At 34.8% G+C, this 27,936-nt stretch overlaps 1 protein-coding gene across 1 annotated transcript in view; it reads left to right on the top strand.

Annotated features, from left to right (window-relative positions):
- The window catches only part of LOC148946908 (uncharacterized), a 161,400-nt gene that overhangs the window by 65,584 nt on the left and 67,880 nt on the right, over positions 1-27,936 (top strand). Inside the window, exons 2-3 of the mRNA XM_089097187.1 lie at positions 475-812; positions 23,685-23,757. Of these exons, the coding sequence (XP_088953313.1) occupies positions 539-812; positions 23,685-23,757 (347 nt within the window). The 5' untranslated portion in view covers positions 475-538. The remainder of the gene's footprint in view (positions 1-474; positions 813-23,684; positions 23,758-27,936) is intronic.

Raw genomic sequence — 27,936 nt, 5'->3', positions numbered from 1 at the left:
ATACCCAATTATTACTCACACATAAGATAGTATATATGTCTGTTCATAACAAGACAAGTTGATATTCATTCAAGTTCCCCTTGTCAAGTTCCACTGTTCTCCTTGCATGGGATCCCTATGATGTTGGATCATTCTAACAACTTTAATTTGTAAATGAAGATAACTTTCAATCTAGAAAATAGGAGAGTAAAAAGTAAAATACTGAATACAAAAGAAAGTTTATTGAAGTGCAGACGAAAAGAAAGCTTTTTATTTTTAACAGAATTGCACCAAGGTGCCTATAACATACTCTTCTTGGTACCTGGCTATTATTTAAGTTAAAAAAACGTTTCTAAATACTTTTCGAAAGTAAACACAATCATCCCTATTTTATAGCCCATAAGAACAACACTATTTTGTCTGTATGAGGATTTCAATCAACATTCAATTCCACATCCCTATCTCCTTTTGCTTATTTATCTGATAACTTTCTAGGAAACGTAAACATAGCGGCAGTAGAAATTGAAACGAATTCGACAACTTGAGGAAAATTGCCAGAATGAGTCAACAGGATTACAATGAGAACCCGACAATCTGTTCATCAAGACAAGCTGATGTTCACACCAGTTCCCCTTGGCTTATGCCAAATCAAGAGCTGTATCAAACAAATATGTATCAGCGATATGATTTTGGATCTTATTATACAGATAGTGCAAGTAGACTGCCACTGAACTCTTATTTTCCACCAACCAGCTATGGGGCACAGGGACAGTATGTTGGGACAGCTGTAGGACAGCCAGTTTCACCAGCAATTTCTAGCACCACTGGGAGAGGTTTGTTATTTTCCTCTTGATATTTTCAACTGTTATTTTGAATAGCTAAGAGTTAAAGAAGCCATGAGAGATGTACCGATGTAAGCTTAAGTATATGCCTAAGTGATTTCTCTAGAAATACAATGTTAAGAAATTTTACAGAGAATATTCTATTTTCTTTACCACTAGCTGCTTTAATTATTCTAAATATGATTTTAAAATTGGCCTTAGTGTTATCCTTTTTTCGAATGTCTCATATTAATTTTCTTAAAGATAAAAAAAAAAAAAAAAAAAAAAAAAAAAGCATTGGAATGCTGAGCAACTGCTTTGGAAAAGCCAATAAATTATCAATATATCAAGCAGTTGATAGCAATGAACGGTGAGAAACGACTATGTCAATAGAATGTCTATGTCAACAAAAACCGAAAATCTCAAATACGAAGTTTTATAAGCAATATTACATATTATTTTTTAATTATGATTTAATAATATTAGTTTTAATGATGATTCAAAACAATATTAACAATATTAAAAATGATTAAAAATATGGTTTGCTAACCAAGTTTGAATTTACCCATCAACAGATATTTCGTGGATTATTTTTTTAGATTGGGGAAAAAAATTCCTTAAAAGTAAAAAGATCTCGTCGAAATTTAAACTGTCAGGCTGTCAATCTCGTCGAAAGTTAAACCGTCAAGCTCAACGTATCGTAGAACTTAATGGCAGAGGTTTCAATCTTCTGTATGCAAAAATTCGAAATCTCGCATTTCACTATATACTTTTTTCTTTCTTTTTTTTCTACACTGCCGGTGATTGTATCGAATATGTGGTCGCAGAATGTTCGGAGGAAGATCACTCGAACTGAAACACCCAGGGTTGTTTTTTTAAGTAACAAAAAAGATTGTGTCACAACAAAACGTCAATTTCTGCAATTTTGCGTCGCAAAACAATAATTTTGGCCTCACTAGGGCCCAAATACTATTGAGAAAAAATTATGATATCACCAGTCAATTTAGAACTGTATAAGAGCTTTTTACATAGTTTCTCAGTTTTAGAAGCCATATTAACTTGTGGTGCCGCTTTCGTTCCTCGAGATCTTTACACACAGTGCAAAAATGAACAGTTATTATATAACGCATGCGTAGTAATACCAAGGATTATAAAGCGTTGCATAGTTTTTCAACAGCTTTGGGGTGGAACTATTTCATCGTTTTTCCGGGAGATGGGACATCTGAAGCCTCCCAAAAAATATTTTAGGCTAAAATTTTCCTACTTTTTGCGACAGGTCATGACTTACCTAAAGTTCTTGCTCGGTAACGTCGCAAGCGTAGAGGGAATCAGAGGTCAGCACCGTTAGTCATCTCTGGAGACGACGACTAACTAAGTCCAAAGTCGTCACAGTCTATTCATACAGTAGGGGGGTTTTAACCCTTTATTAGGCCTTTTAAGCTTTACATTCCAAGACAATGAAGATTTCCTGGTGAAGTGACCCGTAGCCAATCAGCAACCTTCTTTTACTTTTTAATCAGCAACCCTCTTTTACTAAGCCTCAACCAGTGTAGTCGGCTTGTGGTTAGTATGCGTGTTGTAATATGCACTATGCTGCAATTTTTTGTACTTGGGAGGAACCCACTTCGTCCCTCGATCACTCCCCCTGGTTGCTCGATTATATGCAGTTCCCATTCTTTTTCAAAATGTGAATGCGGAAAATTATTTTCTTGGATCTCAACGCTAAAGTTTGTGAACTCGAATTTTTTGAAAATCTGTTTGCCATTGTTACCATTTATTAAGTTCTTTTTTAATATTAAAAATTTAAACCGAGCAGTTTTCACCATACAAATCCTTGAGTGTGATGTGCCAAGTTTGTATGTCTGAATTTTCTGTTTTCGGTGGGTTGCATTCAAAGTAGGGCTTTACTACATGAAAGGGTTTTAATTCCCATTAAATCCCTTAGGAATCAATTTGAAGCGTTTACGCTTTTATGAAACAATAATGACAATTACAAAGATGTTCACAGACTTACAGGGGATTTGTAAAACGGAGAGCGATGCAGCATATAGGGATTTTGACACACACGGTTTCCTTAAGGATTCTTGTCTGAGGATAATCTTGTCATGCCTCATTATACAATCACAAGGGATAGGGAAGAGATCTTTATTAGAGAACAGAGGTAAATACAGAGGAACATAATTGGATATAGTTAATATCAGGAAAATGTTTTCTTGTAAATGTAGATGCTACAGATGTTGACACTGATAACTCTAAATGTTACAAATGCGCAAGGGCATGACAAGAGATTTTATTTTGGAGAATGGTGAAGGGTTAAGGAAAGGCAATTGTGTTTTGACCATATCAAGATTATCCCTCTAGGTGTAGTCTAGAAGCGAGTGAACACAAAGAGTAAAGAGTAAAGACCAATGAATGTGAAAATTTGCAAATGCATACATATGATAGGAGAAAGCAAGGCCGTATCCAGGAGGGTTAGGGGGCTTGAAACCCTACTCGCGAAATGTCTGTCTAACGTAAAAGTATAACAACAATGAATATAAACACATTTTTGATGCATCTTCTAAAGTTTTTTTGCATCCTCTCCCCCCGAAAAAAAGCTTTGTTAAAAAAAAAACCGAAACAAATCCTGGATACGTCCTTGGGATGGGGGTTGGTAGGATATTACCGCTACTTAGAGCTCATCACAGCAAGGAGCCAACTGAAAAGACCAAATTTAATGGAATTGGGATGAGAATCCCAAATTTTTAGATATGTATATGCTGACTTTGCGTAAAAATACAAATGTTTGTGCATAAAACCTCTCCCCCTCCTTGAAAATATCGTAGTTTCGTAAAGAGGGGATACGGCATACTTGAAATATTTTGTCCAGCAATTGTGGTAAAATTTGTATCATATGGCCTCTAGAAGGGTTAAGTCTATAGGATGACTTAATAACTATGGTAGCGTCCTAATATATGGTTGGCCTGAACTACTTATATGAGAAGATCCTACTGAGCATGTAGGAGAAGTCTAGGATAAATTATTGATTACTTTTGATAAACTCAAACAACAACGGTACAAAATCTGAGTGTTAAACAAACTCGGTACTGGAAATCTTCTTACACGGATTTAAAAGAACATAAGATATAACTTAAAACTACAAGGCATTACGGACACTTACAATGATAAAGCAATCCTAAAGTCTGACAACGATCAGTGGTCAAACGTGTATCAAGGAGACAAAAAGCAACAGCTGCAATAAAGATGCTTATATAGATATGCCTTCCTCACGTATCTGACCACATCTAAGCTAAGCAAAGATGAGCGTATTTCTCAATTTCCACCCAAAACCTATATTTATTCTGGAATACAGGACATGTGATTCTTTTACGGTTTTTTCCAAACTCTTATCTTAGTAAACTGTGGTAATTTCAAAGCTTCGTAAATTGTATTTTGTGTCTTAATATTTTGTTAATTTCTGGCTTAATTAGTCAGCTTATTACACAATTAGGATACTAAAGAATCTCCTCTGTAAAGTTAAACAAATCCACTTCTTATAACTTCTTCAATCCTTTTGAGAATGCTAGAAAACAAAAATCTTCAAACCCAACTTCATTTACCAAGCTGGGTTACTCTCTCAAAAATTTTGCGAAAAACAAGGACATGCTTTGCTTAGCTTTGTTCAATGCAAATGACGTAAATGTTATAATAGGGAAAGAAAACTCTCCCGATCAAGTCTATTTGAGAATTTCTCAAAATTGGAAAAATTTTCGGATAAAAAACAATATCACGTCAAATTACGTGTAAAACGTGGAATAATAAGAATTCCAATGTTGATCTTTAGAGGATTGAGTCATTGTTTAACATAGAATTTTGGCTACGGTCCCTTTTAGCTTTCAGCTTTAGTTTATTAGTTTGTTTGCAAAACTTTCAACAAATTCTTTCTAAATGAATTTTTACGTAGCCACAACGGACCTGAATAAATTCTACTAGCAAAAACCAGCCAATGTAGAATTGAAAATTTTCTAGCACAAATTCTATAAGCTAACATTTTTCTTATGACCTTACTAATAAGCCTACAACAAAATAACTATCAATGGTGCAATGCACCTCAATGACAAGTTTCATAGAAGTCTTACCTGAATGAAGCTTATACCATGCCACCAATTCATAAAAAACTAGAGGGGGGGGGACAGAGGTTTGTTTTCAACTTTTGACGGAGATTACAATAACTATTTTCTAAAATCCAGTGGATAGGAATTTTCTTCCCCTGTCATTGCTGCCTCTGATCTACACAAGTTTTGTACTTTAAATTAGATTTTCCTTAGGCCCATACTCAGTTTTTTATTGCTTTGGCCTTTTCAAACAGTGACCTTTTGGGCCTTTTTGATACTTTGACCTTTTCATCCTTATGAATAGTAACTGAAACTAAGGGAATATAAGTATAATGTCGAAACCGTATTCAGAAGGGGATTGGGGGGTTTTAATCCCGCCCCCCCCCTGTGAAATGTTTTTCCGACTCGTAAAAACGAAACAAAAATGCATATAAACAAATTTTTGATTTGTTTTTTAAAGTTATTTTTGTACCCCCCCCCCCCCTCAGAACGGAAATCCTGGATAACCAACATGAACTTTTCAAATGAAAGTAAAGAGTGAACGAGTGTAAACGGTCAACGGTGAACAAAAGTGAAGAGTGGGTCAATGTAAATTAAATTACATACGAGCGCAGCTGCCACTCCCGCCTCGGCCTCCCTTTGGTTAAACTAAAGTATAACTTTTAGTTTGTCAAGTGTCTGATAAGTATCTATAATAAGTGAAAACTTCTACATAAAAAGTGTAAGGTTAAAGACAATTGACCTTGCTATGGCCGATTCCTACCTAACCAGCGATTTACAGCCACTGATCTTGAATACCAAGCAAAACCGCATCTTGGTATTCGTATCATTGAATTTTGGTCGGAACAGTGGTCTTCGAATAGCGTGAGAAGTCAATTTGAACTTAAATAGTAGCTCTAGGGACTTTCTCAAGTTACAAAAGAGATCACGTCAGAGCAAAGTGCAATTTTCTTATGATTTTGTGCCACAAAACAGTACTTTCGACTACACTAGACCCATATAATATAAGCAATTGGAAATTTTGAGATATACAACTATTGAAAGACTATATATATAGTTAGCCGTCAGAACATCCAACTAGCTTATTGTTTTCAACAAGACTGTAAGCCTATTAAATTGAACAAAGATAGTGATTAAGATAAAATTAAAGAACAGGAAATCCAACAAACAAGATCAACATGGAAATCCAATAATTATCTTAAAATCCAACATGTTGTGTTTAAAAATTAAATTCGGGTATGGGAATCCAACTTCCACTCAACATGAGTTCAGTGGAATCGTCGGTTTCCAGCGAAATCTAAGTAATCCTACTACATAAATTATCTTGTAAACCATGATATTAACATTCAAAAAGTCCCGTTTCAATTTAAATAGAAAAAGTAAAAAAAGATTGTTTATTTTTTATTAATACACTGTAACTCTTTTATAAGCCATTAGTAATTAAGAAGTTCACATAATATTCTTCCATTGCTCCAAAATATTAATTATAACCTAAACATATTTGTACATAAATTTGTACATGTTCATAAGAAGATTTGTACATAAATTTAAAATGGCATCATAGTCAAATTCAATATGATATTCAAGAAATTTCAATCTACTGTTGAAGTCCAAACCAACTTGATTAATATAACCTATTTGCGACGAAAATTACATTTTTGTACTGAAAAGCGCATAAATCTTAATAATTTAATTAATTTTTTGGAATTCAATAAGCAAGTTACAGTTTCAACAGAAAAATTGAATTTTTTTTTGACTTGTTTGAATTCGATAAGCAAGTCACAATATCAACAGAAAAATTGGATTTTTTTTACTTGTTTGAATTCGAGCAAAACATTTTGTTGGAAATCATTTTTTTTTTTTTTTTTTTTTTTTTTTTACAGTGTACAATGAGGCTTAGAAACTAAACTCGCCATATCGTGTTGGATGCGGCGAGTTTCCATTTCTGCGAGAGCCTTTAGTATTTGCTTATCTTATCTGTGTTATCAGTTTCATATCCTTGTCTATTTTACCAACATAATTATCTTTGTTTTTCTAATGTCTTATGGTTGTAGAGAGCAAGTGAATATCTGATCAACATATTCATATGTTAGTAACATATTTTGTCCCTACCCAAAATAGCACCCATTCATATTCTTTCTTCTTTCTTGATTTATCTACCCTGTTATATTAGCTCACTCTCGAAGCAACAACAAGACAAAACGATCAAAGAACAAGGTCATCTGTTATTCAAAAACAGTTCTCAAAAGATAAAATGACAAAATAAATACGCTTTCCGTTCTTAGCGATACGATCCCTTAATTTTCCTAAGAAAATCTCTTTCAAAATCAGTTTTCAAAAGAGGCGCTTTCTTAAATTTAATCCATAGCCATCGCTTAAAATCAACAAAGGTCTTAAACTAATTAAATCTAACACAATTAAGGGGATTTTCTTGGGCATTGTTATAAGAGACGACGCCTGAAGAGAACAGGCATGTAAATATGTTAACCCTTCCCCTCGCCTTGTATGTACTTGTTTTATATTTGAATACAGGAGTTCCCCCTTTACCGATTTTCTTAATGAGAATTTGTTTGACCTGAAATATTTAGACCTTGAACCATGTAACCTTTGAATTCGATGACGAGAAGGAAATTTAGCATGCAGTTTATTAAGGAATTCACTTGATTAGCTATTTAAAAAGCACTAGTATGCGTTTCTCAAAATATCCTTGGCCATTTGCATATCTAATTGCAGTAAACATATTTTCTTTAAACGGAATATCAGGTAGAGACTGTTATGTTAGGCCATGACAATACGTAGCATAATAGTCAATGGTACATAAAAGTACTGCCATTCTCATATGTAGAGGGGGGGGGGACTTTATATCCCTCCCTTGGTGCCATTAAAATTTGGACGTATCTCCCAAATAAGTTAACTTCTTGAATGCATATGGTACGTTTGACCCATTATAGGATATAACGAGACGTAGAAAGTATTGAGGGGGAGGGATAAATAAGGCAAGTTACACGAGAAATATTACAAATGTATAGAAAACAATAAGAAAGACTATATTTGGGACAGAGGCTCATGTGTTGGAAGAGTAGTGGGTTTTTAATATAGCTTGTTAATGAATAAACCATTTCTTTCTTCAGCAAAAAAAATAAATAAAAAGAGATTTTGAATCGAACGACATTGAATTTATCAAAAATTTCACCAGCATGCATTTTGATCCCATTTGGGCCAATCTTGTTCGTTTATGACGCGGCACGGTAGAAACCCAATTGCCTAACTGTGCTCTTGGGAGGGGAGAATAACAATGGGAGATTATATATATATATATATATATATATATATATATATATATATATATATATATATATATATATATATATATATATATATATATATATATATATATATATATATATCACCAGTTTCAGAAGTAAGCCCAAACAGGTCCTTCTCCCTGTGTTGCCAGGTTGGGCTATTTCCCTCCAATTGGGCTACAAAATTTTAACCTTCGCGGAAGAAGTGACTAAAAACCCGTGAGATGGGTTTTTGGGCAATAATTTTCCAAATCTCGCTACTTTTGGGCTAGAAATTGAACTTGCTTGAACCCCCCCCCCCCCCCAAAAAAAAAAAATCATGTTTGTTACATCTATTTGGTCATTTACCTTCTTTGGGGTCTTACATCACAATATAATTATAATGTGTCTTAGCTTGCGGTTACCCCCTTTTAATTTGTGAGTACCCCACCCCATATCTTTATCATCATTCCTTGAAAATAAAAGTATTTAGACTGTTTACCGTCCCAATAAATATAATATATACACATAATATCCTGACGTCTTTTTTTTTTAGCACCACTTCTGGCTTCTAAATGCCAGACGCAAAAAATTCATCCTTATTACAAACTCAGATTGAAAAGTTATCGAAAAGTTGTGCGAAAAATATCATGAAACTTCGCATTCTGAATGTCAAAACTTAGTCAAAACTCAGTCAAAGTCAAAAATTTTATCAGAGTAGACAATACCCTAACCGAGGCGCCTCTCCCTCAGCTACAGCATCCAGGGAACCTAACCCATTTGCCCCCTCCCAGGAACGGCTCTGACTTACATATATATATATATATATATATATATATATATATATATATATATATATATATATATATATATATATATATATATATATATATATATATATATATATATATATATATATGTATGTATGTATGTATGTATGTATGTATGTGTGTGTGTGTGTGTGTGTATATATATATATATATATATATATATATATATATATATATATATATATATATATATATATATATATATATATATATATATATATATATATATATATATATATATATATATATATATATATATATATATATATATATATATATATATATATATATATATATATATATATATATATATAAAGGAGCAATTGTTATTTATGTATGTATTTTGTCTCGAAAATGACAATATTTTTTGGGAAAATTGGCATCCTAGTATTTTCTGGGCTAAAAAAAAACGATCTATATAGGGTACTATGACCTACTAAACGAATGCGGCCGGTGAGCTTTCATTTAGAGAGCTTGCTTCTAGTGTACTTGACCTCTTTGCTCTTCCAGTGCCAAACGCTTTTGTAGAGCGTGTGTTCAGTGTCATGAATTGTGTCAAAACAAAAGGTAGATACGGAATGGGTTTTCAGAAATTCAGTTGCTCTCGTTCATCTTAGTTATTAGAGTATATTTTTCTGGGGACGGAATAAATTGTCCAACCTTTGTTCCTTCAAAATCCATATTGCAGAGGTTTAAAAATTCGATGTCTAAGTTTAAGGAAAGGAACGAATCAAGCGATTTCGAAGAAGCGAGGGTTTTTGAGGTATTGGATGAAACGTTTGACATTTCCTAAACCCTTTTGATATTTCCTAAGTTTTAACCTTGAGTAACAATAAAACTTTCTTTAATCGTGGTTTCAGTCTGATTTTCTTTTACTCTAGGTTTTGAATATACTGGGTAAAGATTGAATGCCTAACAATGCATAATAATTAGGTATATACGCCCTATGGATTCAATGGGCTTATAGAACAAAGTTGAAACTAAAGACAAACAAAATTATTACCCCTTTACTTGTGCCGTCATAAAATTGATTAGGGCTTTACTGAAAGTAAGATAATGGAATAAAGGTTGTTCTCTTATTGCTAGAAAAAAACAACAACTTAGTGGGCAGTACCTATTATCAATTATCGCCCCTGAGCCTCTGGAGCATATTTACCTGGTAAATTTGAAAGTGATACGCTAAAAGCTTGAACAAAACAGTGCAGAGGTCGTTTCCTTTTGGTTACTAGGCATTCTTTTAAGCTTACATGACACTGTTTTTTAATAAGATCATGGTTTGCATGCAATAAACCGAGTGTGTAAAGAACAATTTATCTTTATATATCTTTTTTCTTTCAGTGAAGCACTTGCCAATTTTAGTACGGCATACTTGGGGGGGGGGGTTGTTATTTTTGTTTGTTCCGAGAGCTCTTTTTTTGCTTTTGACCTATACTTATGAGTAAGTTATCTGATATGCCGATTGCATTTCTTCCTCGTTTTACCCACATCATCGCTATAATAGGGTTACAATAGCATTCGTTATTTTTGGGCTAATGATTGCGCCTGTTTGGACCACAGTTCATATAATTATCCAGTATGATCATTCCCTATCTCACCCATTATAAAAACCCGGACCGGGGTACGAGTGCTCCAGAGAACGTAGAAACATAAGCGGCGTCAGATCTTTTCACGGGTAGACAAGTCAGACGCGAAACAATCGGAAACAAGTGGAAACCCGCTATTAATAACTGCACGAAGAAGTGGGAGGAGCTTTTTGTTCGCACCGAGAACGAAGGCCAGAAATGATCTGCGATAAGCTTACTGGATAATTATATGAACTGTGGTTTGGACAGTACGTTCTGCCAAAAACCTGGCAACCGTGCCTTCTCCTGCATAGAGGCAGACTTTTCCACTCAACATGAAGTTAAGTGGAATCGTCGGTTTCCAGCAAAACCCAAGTAATCATACTGCAGAAATAATCTTGCAAGGTATGATTATGATATTAACATTCAATAAGTCCGGTCTTGCGCTTATATAGAAAAGGTCAGAAAAGATTGTTTATTTCTTATTATTACACTGCAACTATTTCATAAACCATAAGTAATTAAAAAATTCATATAATATCCTTCCATTTAGTGGCGTCATCTCAGAAAACTTCAGGGGAGGGGCAAAGATAAATTTTGGGCCCCTGTTCAGACTCAAAGTGTCAAACCCTCAAACGAATTTAGAAAATGATTATGAATAATAAATGAATCTTTAAAATAAATCTCAATATTAACCATTTAGTTTTTATTGACTAGGCACATGTTTAGGAAGGAATAGCCAGCCTGCCGTGCGACATTATTGCCTCCCAAACTGGATAGCTCAATATACAGTTTTTTGATAATTCTAAATCGAATGGTTGTCTCAGAATTTTCAGACTATAAGTGATTGTCACCCTTTGGGCAAAAAGAAACTTTTTACGGTGCAAAATGGCAGAAACACCATTTTACTGTGGCACAATTTTTTTTGCTACTTAAAACAGGAACTATACTTCCAATTTTCTTTCTAATCAGGTATCTCCCGATACTCAATAACGATCCTGTAATCGGACAAAAAACAATAAGTGCACTATATTAGTAGTATTACTTGTTTTTTACAAAATAAGAAAATCTCAAATTGACAGTCAAATTAATTAGTGCACTTGATCTCATATTTTAAATTGGTAGCTTCCCTAACCCTTCTAAATGGATTTTGATTCCTCTGTACATCCCTATCTCTCACTAATGGTTCTAATTTAGTTGGCCCTAGGGATACATAGCTTAGTTCTTATTTCTGGTTGCCCTCCAGGCTCATCATTTTCTGATATCGTCATAAAATCTTGGGAAGATGACAGTAGGCGGGTGAAACTTAAAAAATGAATGTTAGTACCCCTAAGCAGCTCGAATTTCCTGCCTAAGAAGTTGAATTATCGTTTGTTTTCAATAGCCTAGTTCAACTGTTCAGAGCAAATGTGTCTGATTCCTGGGAGAAAAAAATCAAAAAGTAATTTGGTTGCCAGTGTTTACATTATAATACAGCTACCAAACCCTGGTCGAAAGAAAACTGTCATAATTAGGTAGTGTTAAAAGTGTCCATTTTAGAAAAGATTTTGTTGAAATTGGCTTCTAAAAAGTGTATTAGGTTTTCCCAGCGAAACTTTTTTTCCAGTTTTTGGTATGAATTTTTATTTACATTGAACATACCTGTGACAATATAAAGTTTTAAGAGTTTAACGTTAGAAACTAGACAAATGCAAACCATTGACTTTTTGTATTGATCTCTGACACGTAATTAAACAAAAAAACAAACAAGTTTTTTAACTGAAAGTAAGGAGCAACATTAAAACTTAAAACGAACAGAAATCATTCCGTATATGAAAGAGGCTGTCCCCTCCTCAACGCCTCGCTCTTTACGCTAAAGTTTTGTTGTTTTACAAAATAGCGTTGTAAGAAAGAGTCTAACTTTAGCGTAAAGAGCGAGGCGTTGAGGAGGGGACAGCTCCTTTCATATACGGAATAATTTATGTTCGTTTTAAGTTTTAATGTTTGTTTTAATGTTGCTCCTTAGTTTCAGTTAAAAAAAACTTGTTTTTCTATTTAATTTGTGAATGTTTTTGGATTAATGTAGGTTTTGATTCTGGCTCACCGTACATGAGTAATTAAAACAAAATTTGCATATTAATTTTACTTTTATTTGGTTAAATGGCTTTCTCGAAACTTGTTTAATTTTATTTACGAACGTTTTTATTAGCAATAAATATACGTAACTTACGAATTAACTTGCGTAACGAACTTCTATATTCATATATTTTTAATAACGTATATTAGGGGATTCGCCCCCCTAGTCAATACCTCGCTCTTTAAACTAAAATTAGAATTTTTTTCCAATTCTTTAAAAATGACGCTTTAATCACAAAGGTCGTTAATTAGAATAAATAGCTCTCATGAAAGTACTAAGAAATCTTTGGCTTAAAGAGCGAGGTATTGACAAGGGGGTGAACCAAGTCATATACGTACTAATTTCTGTTCGTTTTAAGTTTTGATGTTGTTCCTTACTTTCCGTTGAAAAACTTGTTTTTTTTTTAATTTAATTTATGATCGTTTTTTAAATAATGATGGAAATTCCGGTGCCCCCTTCATAGCACTGTCCCTTCCCCCATGAAAAATAACTCCTTGGAAAGATCCTCCAACATAATTCCCGACCCCCCCACTACCAGAAAAAATCGCCCCTGAAAACGTCTGTATACTTCCCAATAACCAATACTATATGTAAACATTGGGTAAAGTTCATAACTTTCAGCCCTCCCCCCGGGGTCTTTGGGGGATTAAGTCATCCTAAAAGACAGATTTATTATATTTTCGACCATGTTGAACAAAATGGCTATCTCAAAATTTTGATCGGGTGACTCTGAGAAAAAAAGATCGTGGAACGAGGCCTAGTTACCTTCCATTTTTTTTGTCACTCAAAAACGGCACTAGAACTTTTAGTTTTCGTTCGAATGAGCCCTCCCATGATATTTTAGGACCACTGGGTCAATACGATCACCCCTGGGAAAAAAAAAACAAATAAACACGCATCCGTGTTCTTTCTTCTGGCAAAAAATACAAAATTCCACATTTTTGCAGATAGGAGCTTCAAACCTCTACAGTATGGTTTTCTGATTTGCTGAATCTGATGATGTGATTTTCATTAAGGTTTTATAACTTTTAGAGGGTGTTTCTCCCTTTTTTCAAAAATCAGGCAAATTTTCTCAGGCGCTTAACTTTTGATGGGTAAGACTAAACTTCGCTGAGACTAAACTTGATGAAACTTATATATTTGAAATCAGCATAAAAATCTGATTCTTTTGATGTGTATATTGGTATCAAAATTCCGTTTTATAGAGTTTCGGTTACTATTGAGCCGGGTCGCTCCTTACTTACAGTTCGTTACCACGAACTGTTTGATCTACGTCGCCCTGTATATTATCGACTCCTACCAACAACGATAACCTCTTCACATTAGCATAGATACATACACAAAGGGCAAAAACATAGCAAATTGGAGGCTGTTCTAAAGAGCAGGCTTTGCAGAAACAGATTCATCTTATTTTTTGCTCTAAAAAAGATTAGAAAATTACCTTACATAAGAAGTCAAACTTAAAATGAACAGAAATTATTACGGATAATACTAAAACTGTCGCATTTCTTCAATATCATCGCAAGTTCGTCCTATTAATGCTGGAACTGCCCTAATTCTACAGCCCACACCTCTGCTAAACGTAATTTTGAAGACTGAGGGAACAAGATTTCGTAAGAGTAGGAGTGTTCTCTACACTAAATTGTAGCTAGATTATCCTGATTTGAAAGAGGCATAACATGTCTATGTAGACTAAATTGGGAGTTTGAGGGTGATGAACTATTCTTTAAATGATCTTCCAACAATCTGGCTCGAAATGCATGCAACATTTCTAGACAGACGCTTTTTGGGGAAGGATCCTTTAATAATCCGGATTCGAATTATTTGTAACGTGTCTTTCACTAACTTTCATCATAAATTTTCATCAAACCAAAATTTTTGGTTTTTCTTGATATTGATAAAAATTGACGAATAAAAAACGTTTTTTTTTGTCAATTAACAAAATTTTTTTTATTGATATTTTGAAACTTTAATACGCATATACAAACCCTCCCTAAACCATTAAAGCGTAAAAACTTTTTTTTTATTTTCAACCATTAGGAAGGCAGCTTTCTTTTTGTTTGCAGATATCTTTAATGTATATCTATTCGAGATTGGAGGAAAGAGGACTTGGGACCATCTGTGTCCATTAGTTAGGGTGTAAAATTATGAGAAAGGTAGGAAAATCCTCTGCTCGTTTGTCAAATTTGTTCATTGATTAAATTGATAATTTAAATTATTATCCTTAATTAGCGGTTTAATAATTCCACATTGATTAAATTTGATCACATAAATGTTGCTAAATTATTAATATTAGTAATCCCAAAACAAATCCTGACTCGAATGTGGTAGAATATTCCTATGTTTACTGTGCTAGGGGAGGATGGGCTGGTGTCCTGACACCTAACCTTGGGCTCTCCTGTTATACAAATCAGTTAGTTTTCGCAGGACTGTGGTTCCATCATTTGTGACAATTAATTTTGATATGCGTTAATAAACAGTGTCACAAAAGAAAAAATTTTCCTTTTTTAATGAGCATTAAGTAAAGAAAAAACCATATGAAATCCGACAAACCTCGAGTTGAATCTTATGGTGCGATTCTCATTAAGATTCTGTGACTTTTAGGGGGTGTTTGGAGGAAAGAGCGACAATTAAAACCTGAAAGAACAGAAATAAATTCACTTATAAGTCTAACTTGAAAAGATGAGAAATTACTATAAATTAATAAATGAAATCTGAAGAATTCCATTGCTTGAAATCAACTCGTATCTGCAACAAGTTGCTCAACAGAGACGCTGTAATATGCCACAGCTTGGACTTACGTTGTTTTTTTTTGCAGTCAGATGTTATCCAGTTTTTGCGCTGCTTCAGGACTCAGCTTGCTACTGCACTGATTTAGTCCATTATAATGCTATGTATTTTACTGTTCAGATTTATCTTGTTCCTACATTGAATGGACATTAACTCGCTTTTGCATCGGACTAGTCTTCAGCAATGCTCCAAATTTCTTGACCTTCCGCTTAGTCTGTTTTTTTTTCTTCTTTTTTCTTTTCTTTTTTTCAAGTAGTCAATACTTACCTCTTTTTTGCTCCAAGTCAGAACTTAGTTCACTTTGGCATTGACTGAAGCCTCTGCTTGCTTTTGTATCAAGTCAGTCCTCAGCAATGTTGCGAAAGGACAATCTGTATGATTGTCCTCCAGTCATACAGATTGAGAATCCTTACATCCTTTCGGTTTAAGCAAGTAGCAACATGCCTGCTTTTATGCTAAATGTAGGGGTGTAGTAGGGGTTGAATGTTGAATGGAGTTGTAGGGGTTGAATGGGCCAAAGTTGCATTTAGCTTAAGTGATTGTAACTTTGGAGGGTAACTTCGAACTTAGTGAGTTTTAAAAATTTTGAATGATTGCGAAAACAAAATTCTGCCAGTGAACAGATTGTTTTCAAATTTATGATTTGTAAAATTTTCGTTACTATTGATAAGTGTTACTTTTTACTGACAGTTAATTTACATAACAGTTTGATGCTTTCAAACGCCTTGAAAGAATAATCAACATTTGAGAGACCTTTAAAAGCATATTTTAGTCTCAATGAATATCTTTCACGCTTTTAGCTTATCAGTAAAAGCCGTTTTTATAGCCATATCAAATTAATTTGGTAATTGGTTTTTATTTTTTCATAACTATTTTAAAATAGGCAGGTTTACCAAAATGAATCTAACTTGATCCCTGATCAATAAAAGGCAGATAGAGGATGGTGTGTTCAAAATCTAATTCGAATGGTATTGACAAGCTACAACAACATTACAGAGTAAAAGATTTGCAGATTTCCTATAGAGCCCTTGCCGTTCACACGACCTAGTGACAATCAATTCTTGATCATTAAGAAGACATCCTATTTTAAAATATCTAGTCTTTGCAGTGGCGTCAATTCACAAAAATTTAGGGGGGGGGGGTGGAAGTATTTTCAAAATCTAGAGGGGGAAATTGGTAGGCTTTTTTAATGAAAATATCAAAAGAAGGGAACTTTTCAATGTAAATACACCCCGCCAAAAAACTATATCCAGGGAGGGGGGGGCAAGTTAATCTGTAGGGGTTCATCCTTCCATCCCGATTAACGCCATTAAGTCTTTGCATTGAAGACTGGGATTCAACTAAAGAAATAGTTTAATCTTAGCTAAGATACCCACGAATGAAAAGAATATTTTAGTTATATTAAGAGATAAAACAGCAGATGGTCTATAGGGAGCCAAAAGGAATCATAGGCGGAGAATTCCAAATGAGAATTAAGGGTGAAAGACAAAGTCAGATAATTCACGGGGAAATTTAAATGATAAAAGAGCAAATTCAGGACACTGCTTCCCTTGAGAAAAAGACAGAATTAGAAATTCGTAGAGGTAAACAAGAATTTCTTTTGTTCTTTTCGGTGACAGTATGATTTTGAAGATTTGTATCTCTTACGAAGCACTTATCACAATTTATAAGAATTGGGTATAAATTTGAAGGCATTTACTAAAAAATAAATTTTTACAACAAGGTAAAAGCGGCACAAATAGGCCAAATTATAAAAAGTTTTACAAAAGTTATGAAATAATAAACGTCAAGCGTATATTAATCAACTGAGTGTCAAATAAATAACTAGGACTTCATTGGTAAAACAACTTCCAAGCCATGAAAAAAAAGAAATAGAAATAAAATTAGAAATGCGAAGTCTAATCAAAAGAGATGCAATGCACAAAAACAGAAATTAAAGAAGAATCCTACAAATGACTGTACCGTAAATCTAAAAGCAGGATCTAATTATTTTAAACTTTTAATATTAAAATACTGTAAGTCCTGGAAACCAACTCAAAACGAAACTCGTAGTCTATATCTGAGGAATATTAGTAACGTCTAAAATATTCCACACCTAACCTCAACTCTAATCATTAACGACAAATATAACCAGACGCTTAAACTTAGTAACCTTTACAGAATCTTTATAAAGCAATAAGTAAACATCCACGTGAAAACTATTTATAGCTTTCACTGAAACAGATCTATGTATCAGACCGATCTGCCAGAATTTATTTCAGGAGGGGATTGAAATTTGAAAACATAAGAATATATATTGCGGAAAGTATTTGATCCGAAAGTTTTAATCTGAGCTATAACAGATGTTAAGATTTTGTATGATCTCCCCCTCCCTATACATATTTTCCCTTACCTTACCCCTCTATCACTGCCCCTCCTGGCAAAGGTAGCTCCAATTTTAGTTCAGTTAGAAAAGCACTTCAGGTAAAACTAGAAGTAGTTGAGGGTAGGGGTGTACATTTTTACCTTCTACCGTTTAATTGCTCACAGTTTGAGGATTCTTTTATTTCTTTGGGGGATACGAAACTGCATTCATTTCTTCCCGTCATTTAACGAATTTAGTTGCTTCGTCACCTCTCATGCCTAGGGTAGGAAAATTGTCGGAAAATTCTCACTAGAAACAATTAAACACATCCCAGGGAAAATTCTAAGCCTTGACTGCATTCTAGATCTAATTATTCGTGCAAGTCTATAGTTTTTAATTGGTCGAAGTATGAGCTCAGCGAAAGATCAATTTAGTTTTTGAAATTTAAGGTAGTTCTCCTTTCTCCCTCTTTGGTGGTTAAAGTAACTTCGCTTATTCACTAATGAGTTAGGACAATCCAATTCCTAGTGTAATTTGATTTGCTGATGTCTTGCTGTATTGACTCAGTGGTGATAACATAAGGGAGTAAATATACGCCTAGTGGTTAGGAGGGGAACTAATTTTGCAGTTTTGGAATTCGCTGCAATTTTGAGGGTATTTAATCGTATTGATCAATAGCTAGACTGTGAATTAGTGAAGTTGATTCTCTTAAAAATGGAACATGTATTGGCGATGAGAAGTCCAGTCAAACAAATAAAACAATGAATGAAAATAAAAGTTTTTTGGTATTCTCACCTAATTTAGTTTCAGTTTATTAGGATTGGAATCGAAGATTAGAGATTCCTGGATATTAATCTTTATTTTTACTAGGTCAATGTAATATTTCTCGGTCGCCTAAAACACGGAAAACATCATCACCATCTCGCCTAGAGGTCGCACCTGACATTTTCACACTTCAGAGATATTTGCCAAAAATCGTTGCTTAATCTGTTCAAACAGTTCGTGGTATTGAACTGTAAGTAAGGAGCGACTCGGCTCAATAGTGACCGAAGCTCTAAAATATGGAATGTTGACATCAATAGATACATCAAAAGAATCAACTTGTTATGCTGATTCCAAACACATAAGATTCATCAAGTTTAGTGCTATCCATCAAAAGTTACGAGCCTGAGAAAATTTGCCTGATTTTTTAAAAAGGTGGAAAACACCCCTTAAAAATCAAGGAATCTTGATGAAAGCGCATTCGAACGGAAATTAAAAGTTCAATTGCTCTTTTTAAGTGACAAAAGAGATTGAAGGGCAAGTCACCCCCTCCCACGCCCATTTATTTTCCTAATTTATCTGATCAAAATTTCGAAATAGCCATTTTCTTCAGTATATCAAATAACTATGTCGTTAGGAGTAAAATCACACCCCCTTCCCCCACAGTGCATGGGGAGAGGCCTGCAAGCTATGAAATTTGCCCATTGTTCACGTAGGCCGATAGCATTTGTTATTGGGAAGTATGCAAACTTTTTTCAGGGGGGGGGGGATTTTGGGATTGAGGTGGATTTCCATTGGGAGAATATTCCTTGGAGAGGGAAATTTTCGGGGAAGGGATGTGAATTTTCCAGGAAAAATTTTACACTGGGGGGATTTGACAGAATTCCTATAAAAAATGTTTGTTAGTTGTCTTACATTATCTTTTCCAACGCAATTTCACATGAGGAAATGTTCCGGAGGAATTATTCGAGGCTCCCAAATCGAGTGATCGAGAAATCGATTCGATACTGAAGTCTTTTTCAAATGCAAGCATGCTAAGGATAATTTTTCAGGCTGAATCGTTCGCAAGAAATTTTACGGGTAGGGGGGATTTTCAACGAGGATCAAACTGTCTGCAGGGAACTTGACGAGGGGTGTACATTAAGTAAGATGAAATTTTCGCTGAGAAGCTTTCCATGAGGGAGGGGGGGGGTATATTTCATGAAGGCTAAGCCAGATTTACTTGCATTATTTGCGAAACAAACAGAAATTAAATAAAAATCGAGTTTTTGAAACTCAAAACAAAGAGAATTATTCCGTATATGAAGGGTTCCCCCCTCCTCAATACCTTGCTCCTTACGCTATAGTTAGACTGTTTGTCCCAATTTTTTTTTAAGAACGGCTACTTAAACACAGGGGCCGTTTAATTAGAATCGAAAGCTCTTTTAAAAGTGTTAAAAGCTTTAGCGTAAAGAGCAAGATTTTTAGGAGGGGGAAACCCTTCATATACGGAATAATTTCTATTCGTTTTGAGTTTTAATGTTGCTCCTTACTTTCAGTTAAAAAAAACTTGTTTTTTTTATTTAATTTCAAAGGAGGATCGACAGGTCAATGTGTGCTTAATCACGCTTACCCTGATAGCCCTCCTGTAGAAACCAGCTAAGCAAAATTTCTTTTGGCTATTATTCCAGAATTTTAAAAATATCGAACAGAAACTTTAGGTGTGACAGCGAGGATGTATCCTTATAGTAGATTCGAGAGCCATCTCTTTTTGCTAAACACGTGTGCTCTTTATTTTTAGAGAAAATAATGTCTGTTCTGGGGAAAGAAAGGAAGCCTTATTAGTTATATTTTATGAAATAGATAAACGCTGAGAGAAGTGGGTTGTTTCGTTAAATAGCTGAGTTACCCGTATCACTTAATGAGATTTTTCTTAGCACTTTTCATGTTGAGAGATATATAATGAGAAATTAAGGACATAATATAAATTTCCTCAAAAACAGATTAGTCAACCTAGTATTATAACGAGGGCTGGAAATAAAAAAAGAAACCGTTAATCTTAGTACAAAATTAAAACGAACAATATTTAAAATAAACAGATATTACCACAAACAGGAATAAGGTAACCGCGTCTTAAACATTCTGAAGAGGCCAGACCGTCATTTATGAATTACTTAAAACCAAAATTTCTTTTATAACTATAACATTGGTCGACAAAGTCCAGCTTACTTATTCCGAGTGTCAGGCTGATCGGAGAAAAACAATATTTAGCCCATTTTGTGGTTTCAAGAATCTATACTACCCATTTAAAAAAAAAAAAATCATTTTCCTCATAGGTTTGTTTGGTCCAGTGTACATGCCCAATAAGCTAATAGTCGATCAGAGACAAAACAATTTTTGGTCTGTTTTGGGCGTAATGAATCAATACAATAATTTTCTCGCATGTTTTGTCTTCTTTGAGATCGCGTTGCCTCTGTCTACAGGCTCTACAAGACTAAGCCAATCTGAGAAGGTACAATTTGTGGGTCCTGTTCAGGTGTCACATATTGACGCAACTATTCTTCAAAATATTATGTCTTGAAGTGTCATTTATCAAGATGACTAGAGAGGGAAATTTAAATCCCTTTTTTTGCGTCTCTAATCTTTTAGTTCTCTTGACTAGAATTATCAAAAATACTCAGGGTCAAGCAACTAGGCAAAGCCAAAGCATTAGGAATCTTAGCCGATTGGATAAAAAAGTTTCCGGCAAAACAAATTATTTCAAGGTTTTTCTGTGGTTAAGGGCCCCCTTGACACAATAGCTTACGGGTATAAGTTTCAGAATTTTAAGAAAAAATTGTTGGTCCTTTTCCGGACGAACCAATATTTAGGATACAAAAATGTTTTCGCACTTTTTTAGCCTTTTCCCTAATGTAATATTTTGAGTTCCCTTGGTCTCTCCAACCACTCCTTGTAATTTCACCGTTTCTCGCTACTCTAGCTATGAGGTGTCACTAACACTTTTCCATCTTTTGAATGGCCATTTTCTCATCCATACACGGCGCACTTCTTCCATGCTACACCTCTTTGTCCCAGGCATGTTATGCCACACAACACACATAGGTTATTCCCAAAAGACCTGGCACACGGCATAAGGTTTACCGGAATGGTGGTGGTAAAAGCAGTAATATCAGAGCACAGTAAAGAGTATACGTTCCTTCACATTGTAAACGTATATCCTTATACTGTGTATCAGAGACAGTGATGTTCACAGGTAAAAGCAGCGGTGCAAAAGCAGGACTATTGCACAATTTTTTGCTACAATATAGAGATCCTGGTACAATGCAGTACATTCAGACATTTTATGTTACAATTCAAAACTTGTGGTATATTTCAGTACATTTTTATTGCATTTGCCAGGTCAAATTTCACTTTTTTGGAATTTTTGAACTTCTTCAACCAGGCAGCCCGTAGGGATATAAGCAAGACAAAAGAGATGTTTCGTCGAACACGAACTCGATGCAGAAATAAATCTCAACAAATTTCAAACCAATCATCACATGAGAAAACAACACATAAAATCGGCTTCTCAAAGAGGGTGAAGATATGTGAGGGAAAAGGTTGATTAGTTTTCAGTTTATTCCTGTGTTTTTGCCAATGAAATGAAGACTAAGATAGAATGGTATGACTAGGCCACAAAAATCTGTTGTGGCATAATTCGGTCGGAAGAGTAGTGCAATTTATGTCAAAGTGTTAGCAACGTGGAGTAAGAGCATTTTTGGTAGCAGTAGTCGTAATAAGACAAACCGTTAAAAGAGTAGTTATCGCAGGAGTAGCCCTGGTAGAAATAGATGTGGTAGAAGCAGTTGTGGTAGGCTTAGTCGGGGTGAAGGCAGTCATTGATAGATAGTGTCATGCTGAAAACTATCATATTAGGACTTGTAGTCGTGTTTTGAGTCATCGTGGTATATTAGTGTTTCTTTAAGTACTCTTGGTGGGAGTATCCGTCGTAGGAGTTATCGCAGCAAGATTAGAATGTATGGTGATAAGCCTCAATGCTTTCTGCAAAGCTAAGATTTAGTTTTAATGTGATGAGATTTTTTTGAAATGCAAAGTTTCTTTAGATTTTTAATCATAACTTAATACAGTTCATTCTAAATGGCCGTTTTAGGGCCGTTTCCTAAATAATTCCTTAAAGATTTATCGGCCTATAAAAGTCTAGTAAGTGTACAAAACTGAGCAAAAAGACCTCTTGGGTGCCTTGGTTCTGCTTGGCCCGCCCATTATACAAATTAGAAATAGTTACATGATTCTGGTTTCAATAAGTTGTAACATGACCACTTTGCTGTTAAAATATATCTATGAAGTCTTTGTCTTGAAATAGACTATTTTCATAATTTTTCCTTAAACAAATTCTTCTAAATTTTGATTTGATGCCACACAGTGCCCCAGGACACCATTGGCGCAAAACTGGGTAGTTGGGCACTCCCTAATCCGTCTCGTCACTTAACAAGAACACTAGGTTTCATTGTTCGTTATGAAATGCTGCTCTAACTTTCGACAAATTGCCAACCAAATTTAATGAGGCAATGGAAAGGAAAGAACAAGTGCAAGACACATTGATTTTTGCAAACACAATGTTAACGTGTAGACTATGTAATGCCAGTCACTTTAATTAAAAGAGTTACCCATTAAAATCCTGCTATACTCCTTATACTCCATATTTAAACTCCTGTTAGTGGAAAGGAACACATACATATTGAGTCTTTTCGAATGTGTAGTAAATATGTGCCAGTAACGATAATCAGATGAGTTTTTCTATAGTTTTATGACTTTTCAGGGGGCTATTGAGCTTTACGTCAGGACAAAGCCTGTGCATTGGCAGCTCTGCTGTGACACCGCAACGGTTGGTGATATTAGTTTTTCTGCTATAATAGCTATGCTTTTTTGTGTTAAAAAATAGACACAAAACGAGCTCATTTTTATTCAGCTCAGTAAAAGCATTAACACATTTGTGTATTGAACATTCGATCTAGGATCTAACAAGTATTGGGACATGAAAGTTGTACACATTTGTGCTAATTTGGCTATGCAATAATAGCTTAAGCATATGCTCCTTTCTTACGCTTTTTTCTTGTTTTCAGAAACGTCTAAGTGCCCTACCCCTGGATGCAATGGTCAAGGTCATGTAACAGGACTCTATACACATCATAGAAGGTTAGACTTTCTTTATTCTATCATATATATTCTTTTCTCTCTATATGTCTCTATATATTTTTTTTTGTTTCCGTTTCGGTTGCTTGGAGTGTATTGATCACTTCAAGTGCACGCACAGTTGTTGCACAACCGCACGTAGTATAACTGTGCATTTAATAATGCCTAATAATGCATTTAATAATGATAATTTGGAAATACTGGACATTATAATTTCCATATATTGACTATTATGACCAAAATTGGTACTTCAAATTATTAAAATAAAAAGATGAAAAAAGATAAGGCAAACAATTTGTAAACAAATAAAACATTTGTTTTCAGTTGATAGATCTAATGTAATTGTGGATGATCTAAGCGAAGTGTCAAATAAGTATCTTTTTTTCGCTTTAATGTTGTACTTCTATTGCTGTAAAACCAACATAGGACTACACACAGGAAATCTCTTCCATTCCTGCATTCTTAGATTTCTTCTTCATAATTTCCGTATCTAATTTTTAACCAATACCCCTTCTCCAAAAAAAGAATGTGGACGCAATCTGCTGCTATTGTAATTTATATACATTGACAGAGTCTGAGAGACACACTTGTGTTGCTATGTTGAGCCCCCGAACAGGGCACCTACAAGGGACGAGGTATGAGACTTTCAGCCTTATTGAGGATCCAAAAACACCCGTTTATTGGAACTTTTTCGTGTTTCAGTCATTTTTCTCATTAAACAAAACAGTGATCGCTTAGACGTAGAATTGTCAAGGATACCAATATGATTCTTGGTGGTTTTGCGTGGTGACATAAAATAGCAAACTTTTCGCTTAACCGAATCATGCTAATACCTAGTTTGTTTGAGATTTGACAGGCTGTTTTGGTAGGTTTTCTTGTGCAAATAATTCGAGGGCCCCTTCGCTTTTGAAGAAACTGTCCAGGAGCCAAAAACTGCGACTACGACACTAACTTATGCTCCCCAACAAGTAGATATCTTTATCCGAGTACATATTCTTCCTAGTAAAATTCCATCCTAGTAGATATCTTTAAATAGTGACTTAGGAATCCTGTTTTATTACCCCCCTACCCTTCTCCCCATAGACTTTGGAATGATCCAAGGGCATCAAAACGTACAATTATGACCCCTTCCAACTTGCAGAGTCCCCCCTTTTTTGTTTTTATCAAAAACTGTTTGTTCTTTCGGGTCCTGTTGGCCCAAAAACTTGGGATATAAATTTTAAGCTGATCAGCAAAAGGTGCGTGGTCCTTTTTGGGCCTTATTTTTAGGCCAGAATATAATTTTTACTTTACCGAAAAATTCAAATGAACTTACTAAAAAAAATGTGCATTGTCAGTTTAACATACATATGCTGATATTTATTCCTTAAATTCTTAAATAATTTTTTATTTTTTAAAGTTATAAAAGTGAAAACATTTAAGAGAACTTTTTCAGTAGAGTACAAATTATATTCTGGCTTTTAGAAATTACTCATAATAATTTCTGCTCGTTTTGAGTTTGACTTTGTTATTTATTTCAATTTCTGTTTGTTTTGGGTTTCATTTATTTATTGATACTGATTTGTGGTAGTTGCAAGCTTGGTAGATTATTTGATTTTATCTTTGTTCATTTTTGGTTTCATGGAGTTCTTTACCGTACTTTTTTTTTTGAAAAACTTATTTTGAAGAAAAGGTTTTTTTTAATTAATTTCTGTTACGTTCTATATTGGCAAAGTCTTTTTCAGGGAAAAACACTGAACGTCTTGTGAAGTCGGATGGTAACCCCTTCAATAAAAACCTCATATGATACCTTTACGAAACTTACAACACTTGTCTCTAGTATATTGGATGTGTTTAAACCTCAAAATTCATGTTATACAATATTAAAACTATTTTAAATAAAATGGCTATAACAAAATTTATATTAGATGCATTTCGGGACACTACGACGTGTGTGGGGGGGGGATAGCTGCCCTCCGAGTACTTTGCCTCTTAAAAAGAGCACTAGAACGTCAGATTACCAGTTCAATGAACCCCCTCCGAAGTTTAGATGGCCACGCTTTCTATAAAACCTTATATACCCCCAGGGCATAACTTAAAACCCCTGCCCTGAGAGCTGGGGGGATTTTATCACCCTCAAAAAAATAATATCCAGACCTTTCTGATACGCTTAACAAATTGGCCATCTCAAAATTTTTATTGTAAGTGTTTGGGGAAATGATGGGCTTGGGGGGGGGGCATTTGCCCTCTGATCATTTCCGACTAATAGAAATGGTACTAGTCATCTCAATTTCCAATCAAACGATCCCTTTTTGAAGCTTCTACGACAAAACTTTCTATATAAACCTTATATTCCCCAAGGGCATAACTTAGGTCCCTGTCCTTAGGGCTCCGGGGGAGGTGTCATCCTCAAAGACATAATTTTCGGACCTTTCAACTACGTTGAACAAAATGGCCATATCAAAATGCTGATCAGAAATGTTTGGGGAATTGATGGGCCCGGGGCGGGGGAGGGATTCTCCCTCCGATTACTTTCTACTATAAAAAAGGACAATAGCCCTCTCAATTTCCAATCCAATAACCCCTTTTTGACGTTTTTACGACAACAGTTTTTATAAAAACATTATATGCCCCCAGAGCATAACTTACAACCTTAGTTCTGAGGGCTGTGGAGAGGTGGGAGTGTCATACTAAAAAACCATAATTTCCGGACCCTTCAACTACATTCAATAAAATGGCTGCATCAAAATATTGATCGGATGTGTTTGGGGAAATGATGGGCGTAGGGGGGGCATTCGCCCTCCAATTGCTTTTGAGTATTGATAAGGGCACTAGCCCTTTCAATTTCCAATAGAATTGGCCCTTTTTTAAGTTTCTGGGACAATGCTTTCTATAAAAAAAAACCTTATATGCCCCCAGGGCATAGCTAAAAGCCCTAGTCCTGGCGAGTGTGGGGGGTTTGTCATTCTCAAAGACCTAATATCCAGACCTCTGAACTACGTTGAACAAAATGGCTATCAAAATTTTTCTTGGAATGTGTTTGGGAAAATGGTGGGCCTGAGAGGGGGTTAGTTCCCCTCCATTCATTTTTGACTATTGAAAAGGGCACTAGCCCTTTCAATTTCCAATCGAATGAGCCCTTTTTGAAGTTTTTACAACAACACTTTCTATAAAAACCTTATATCCCCCCAGGGCATAACTTACAACCCTCGCCATGAGGGCTCTGGCGGGTTGGTCATCCTCAATAACCTAATTTCCCGAACTTTCAACTACGTTGAACAAAATTACTATCTCGAAATTTTGATTGGAGGTGTTTTGGGAAAAGCTGGGCATGAGAGGGGGGTTAGTTGCCTACAATCAACGTCGACTATTAAAAAGGGCACTAGCCCTTTGAATTTCCAGTTGAATGAGCCCTTTTCGAAGTTTCTACGACAACACTTTCTATAAAAACCTTATATGCCCCCAGGGCATAAACAACAACCCTCGCCCTGAGGACTGTGGGGGGAGTGTCTTCCTCAAAGACATAGTTTCTAGATCTTTCAACTACGTTGAACAGAATTGCTATTATAACATGGCTATTACATGTCTATTATAACATGGCTATTATAAATGGCTATTATTATAAACATTGAGTTAATAGAAGTTTCAATTATTCGGTATTATAAAAATAATATAGGAGTTGTGGTACTGCAAATGCAAACCAATTAAGAACACTTTTTACAGAATAAAAATATTATCAATCCCTTTTAGGATCAATCCCTTTTATTTTAAGATAAAGCAACAATTCATTTTTGGATTGTTGGTTTATTTTTTTTTTACGTTTAATTTGGTATCACTTCTGCACAATGGCTCAGTTCAATGACTGGCTCTCGTTTTGGTTCTGAAAAGGACATGTCATGATTAGTTTGTACACAAGTTCGAAGTAAAGCCATCTTGATAGTATTAGGACTATATACTACCTTTAGAATTTGTATCATAGCTTGAAATTCACTGTTGTATAAAGAGAAATAATCGGATTTCCACAGTTCATAGTATGTCTTATTTGATCTTTATTTCAAGTAATACTAAAGCATAGTTCTTACTATTTAAGACCGTATACTACTCATTATTGCTATTACAGCTGGTGAGACTAAAATGCTACCTGATAAATCAATCCAATATTTCTGTATGCTGTTCAATTACTTCGCGGTGATTAAAAATATT

This window comes from Artemia sp. Qi Xiang Cuo, chromosome 11 (assembly GCF_049724085.1).
Source record: "Artemia sp. Qi Xiang Cuo chromosome 11, ASM4972408v1, whole genome shotgun sequence".
NCBI classification, from domain to species: Eukaryota; Metazoa; Arthropoda; class Branchiopoda; order Anostraca; family Artemiidae; genus Artemia; species Artemia sp. Qi Xiang Cuo.
This window is presented reverse-complemented; position numbering and strand designations above follow the sequence as displayed.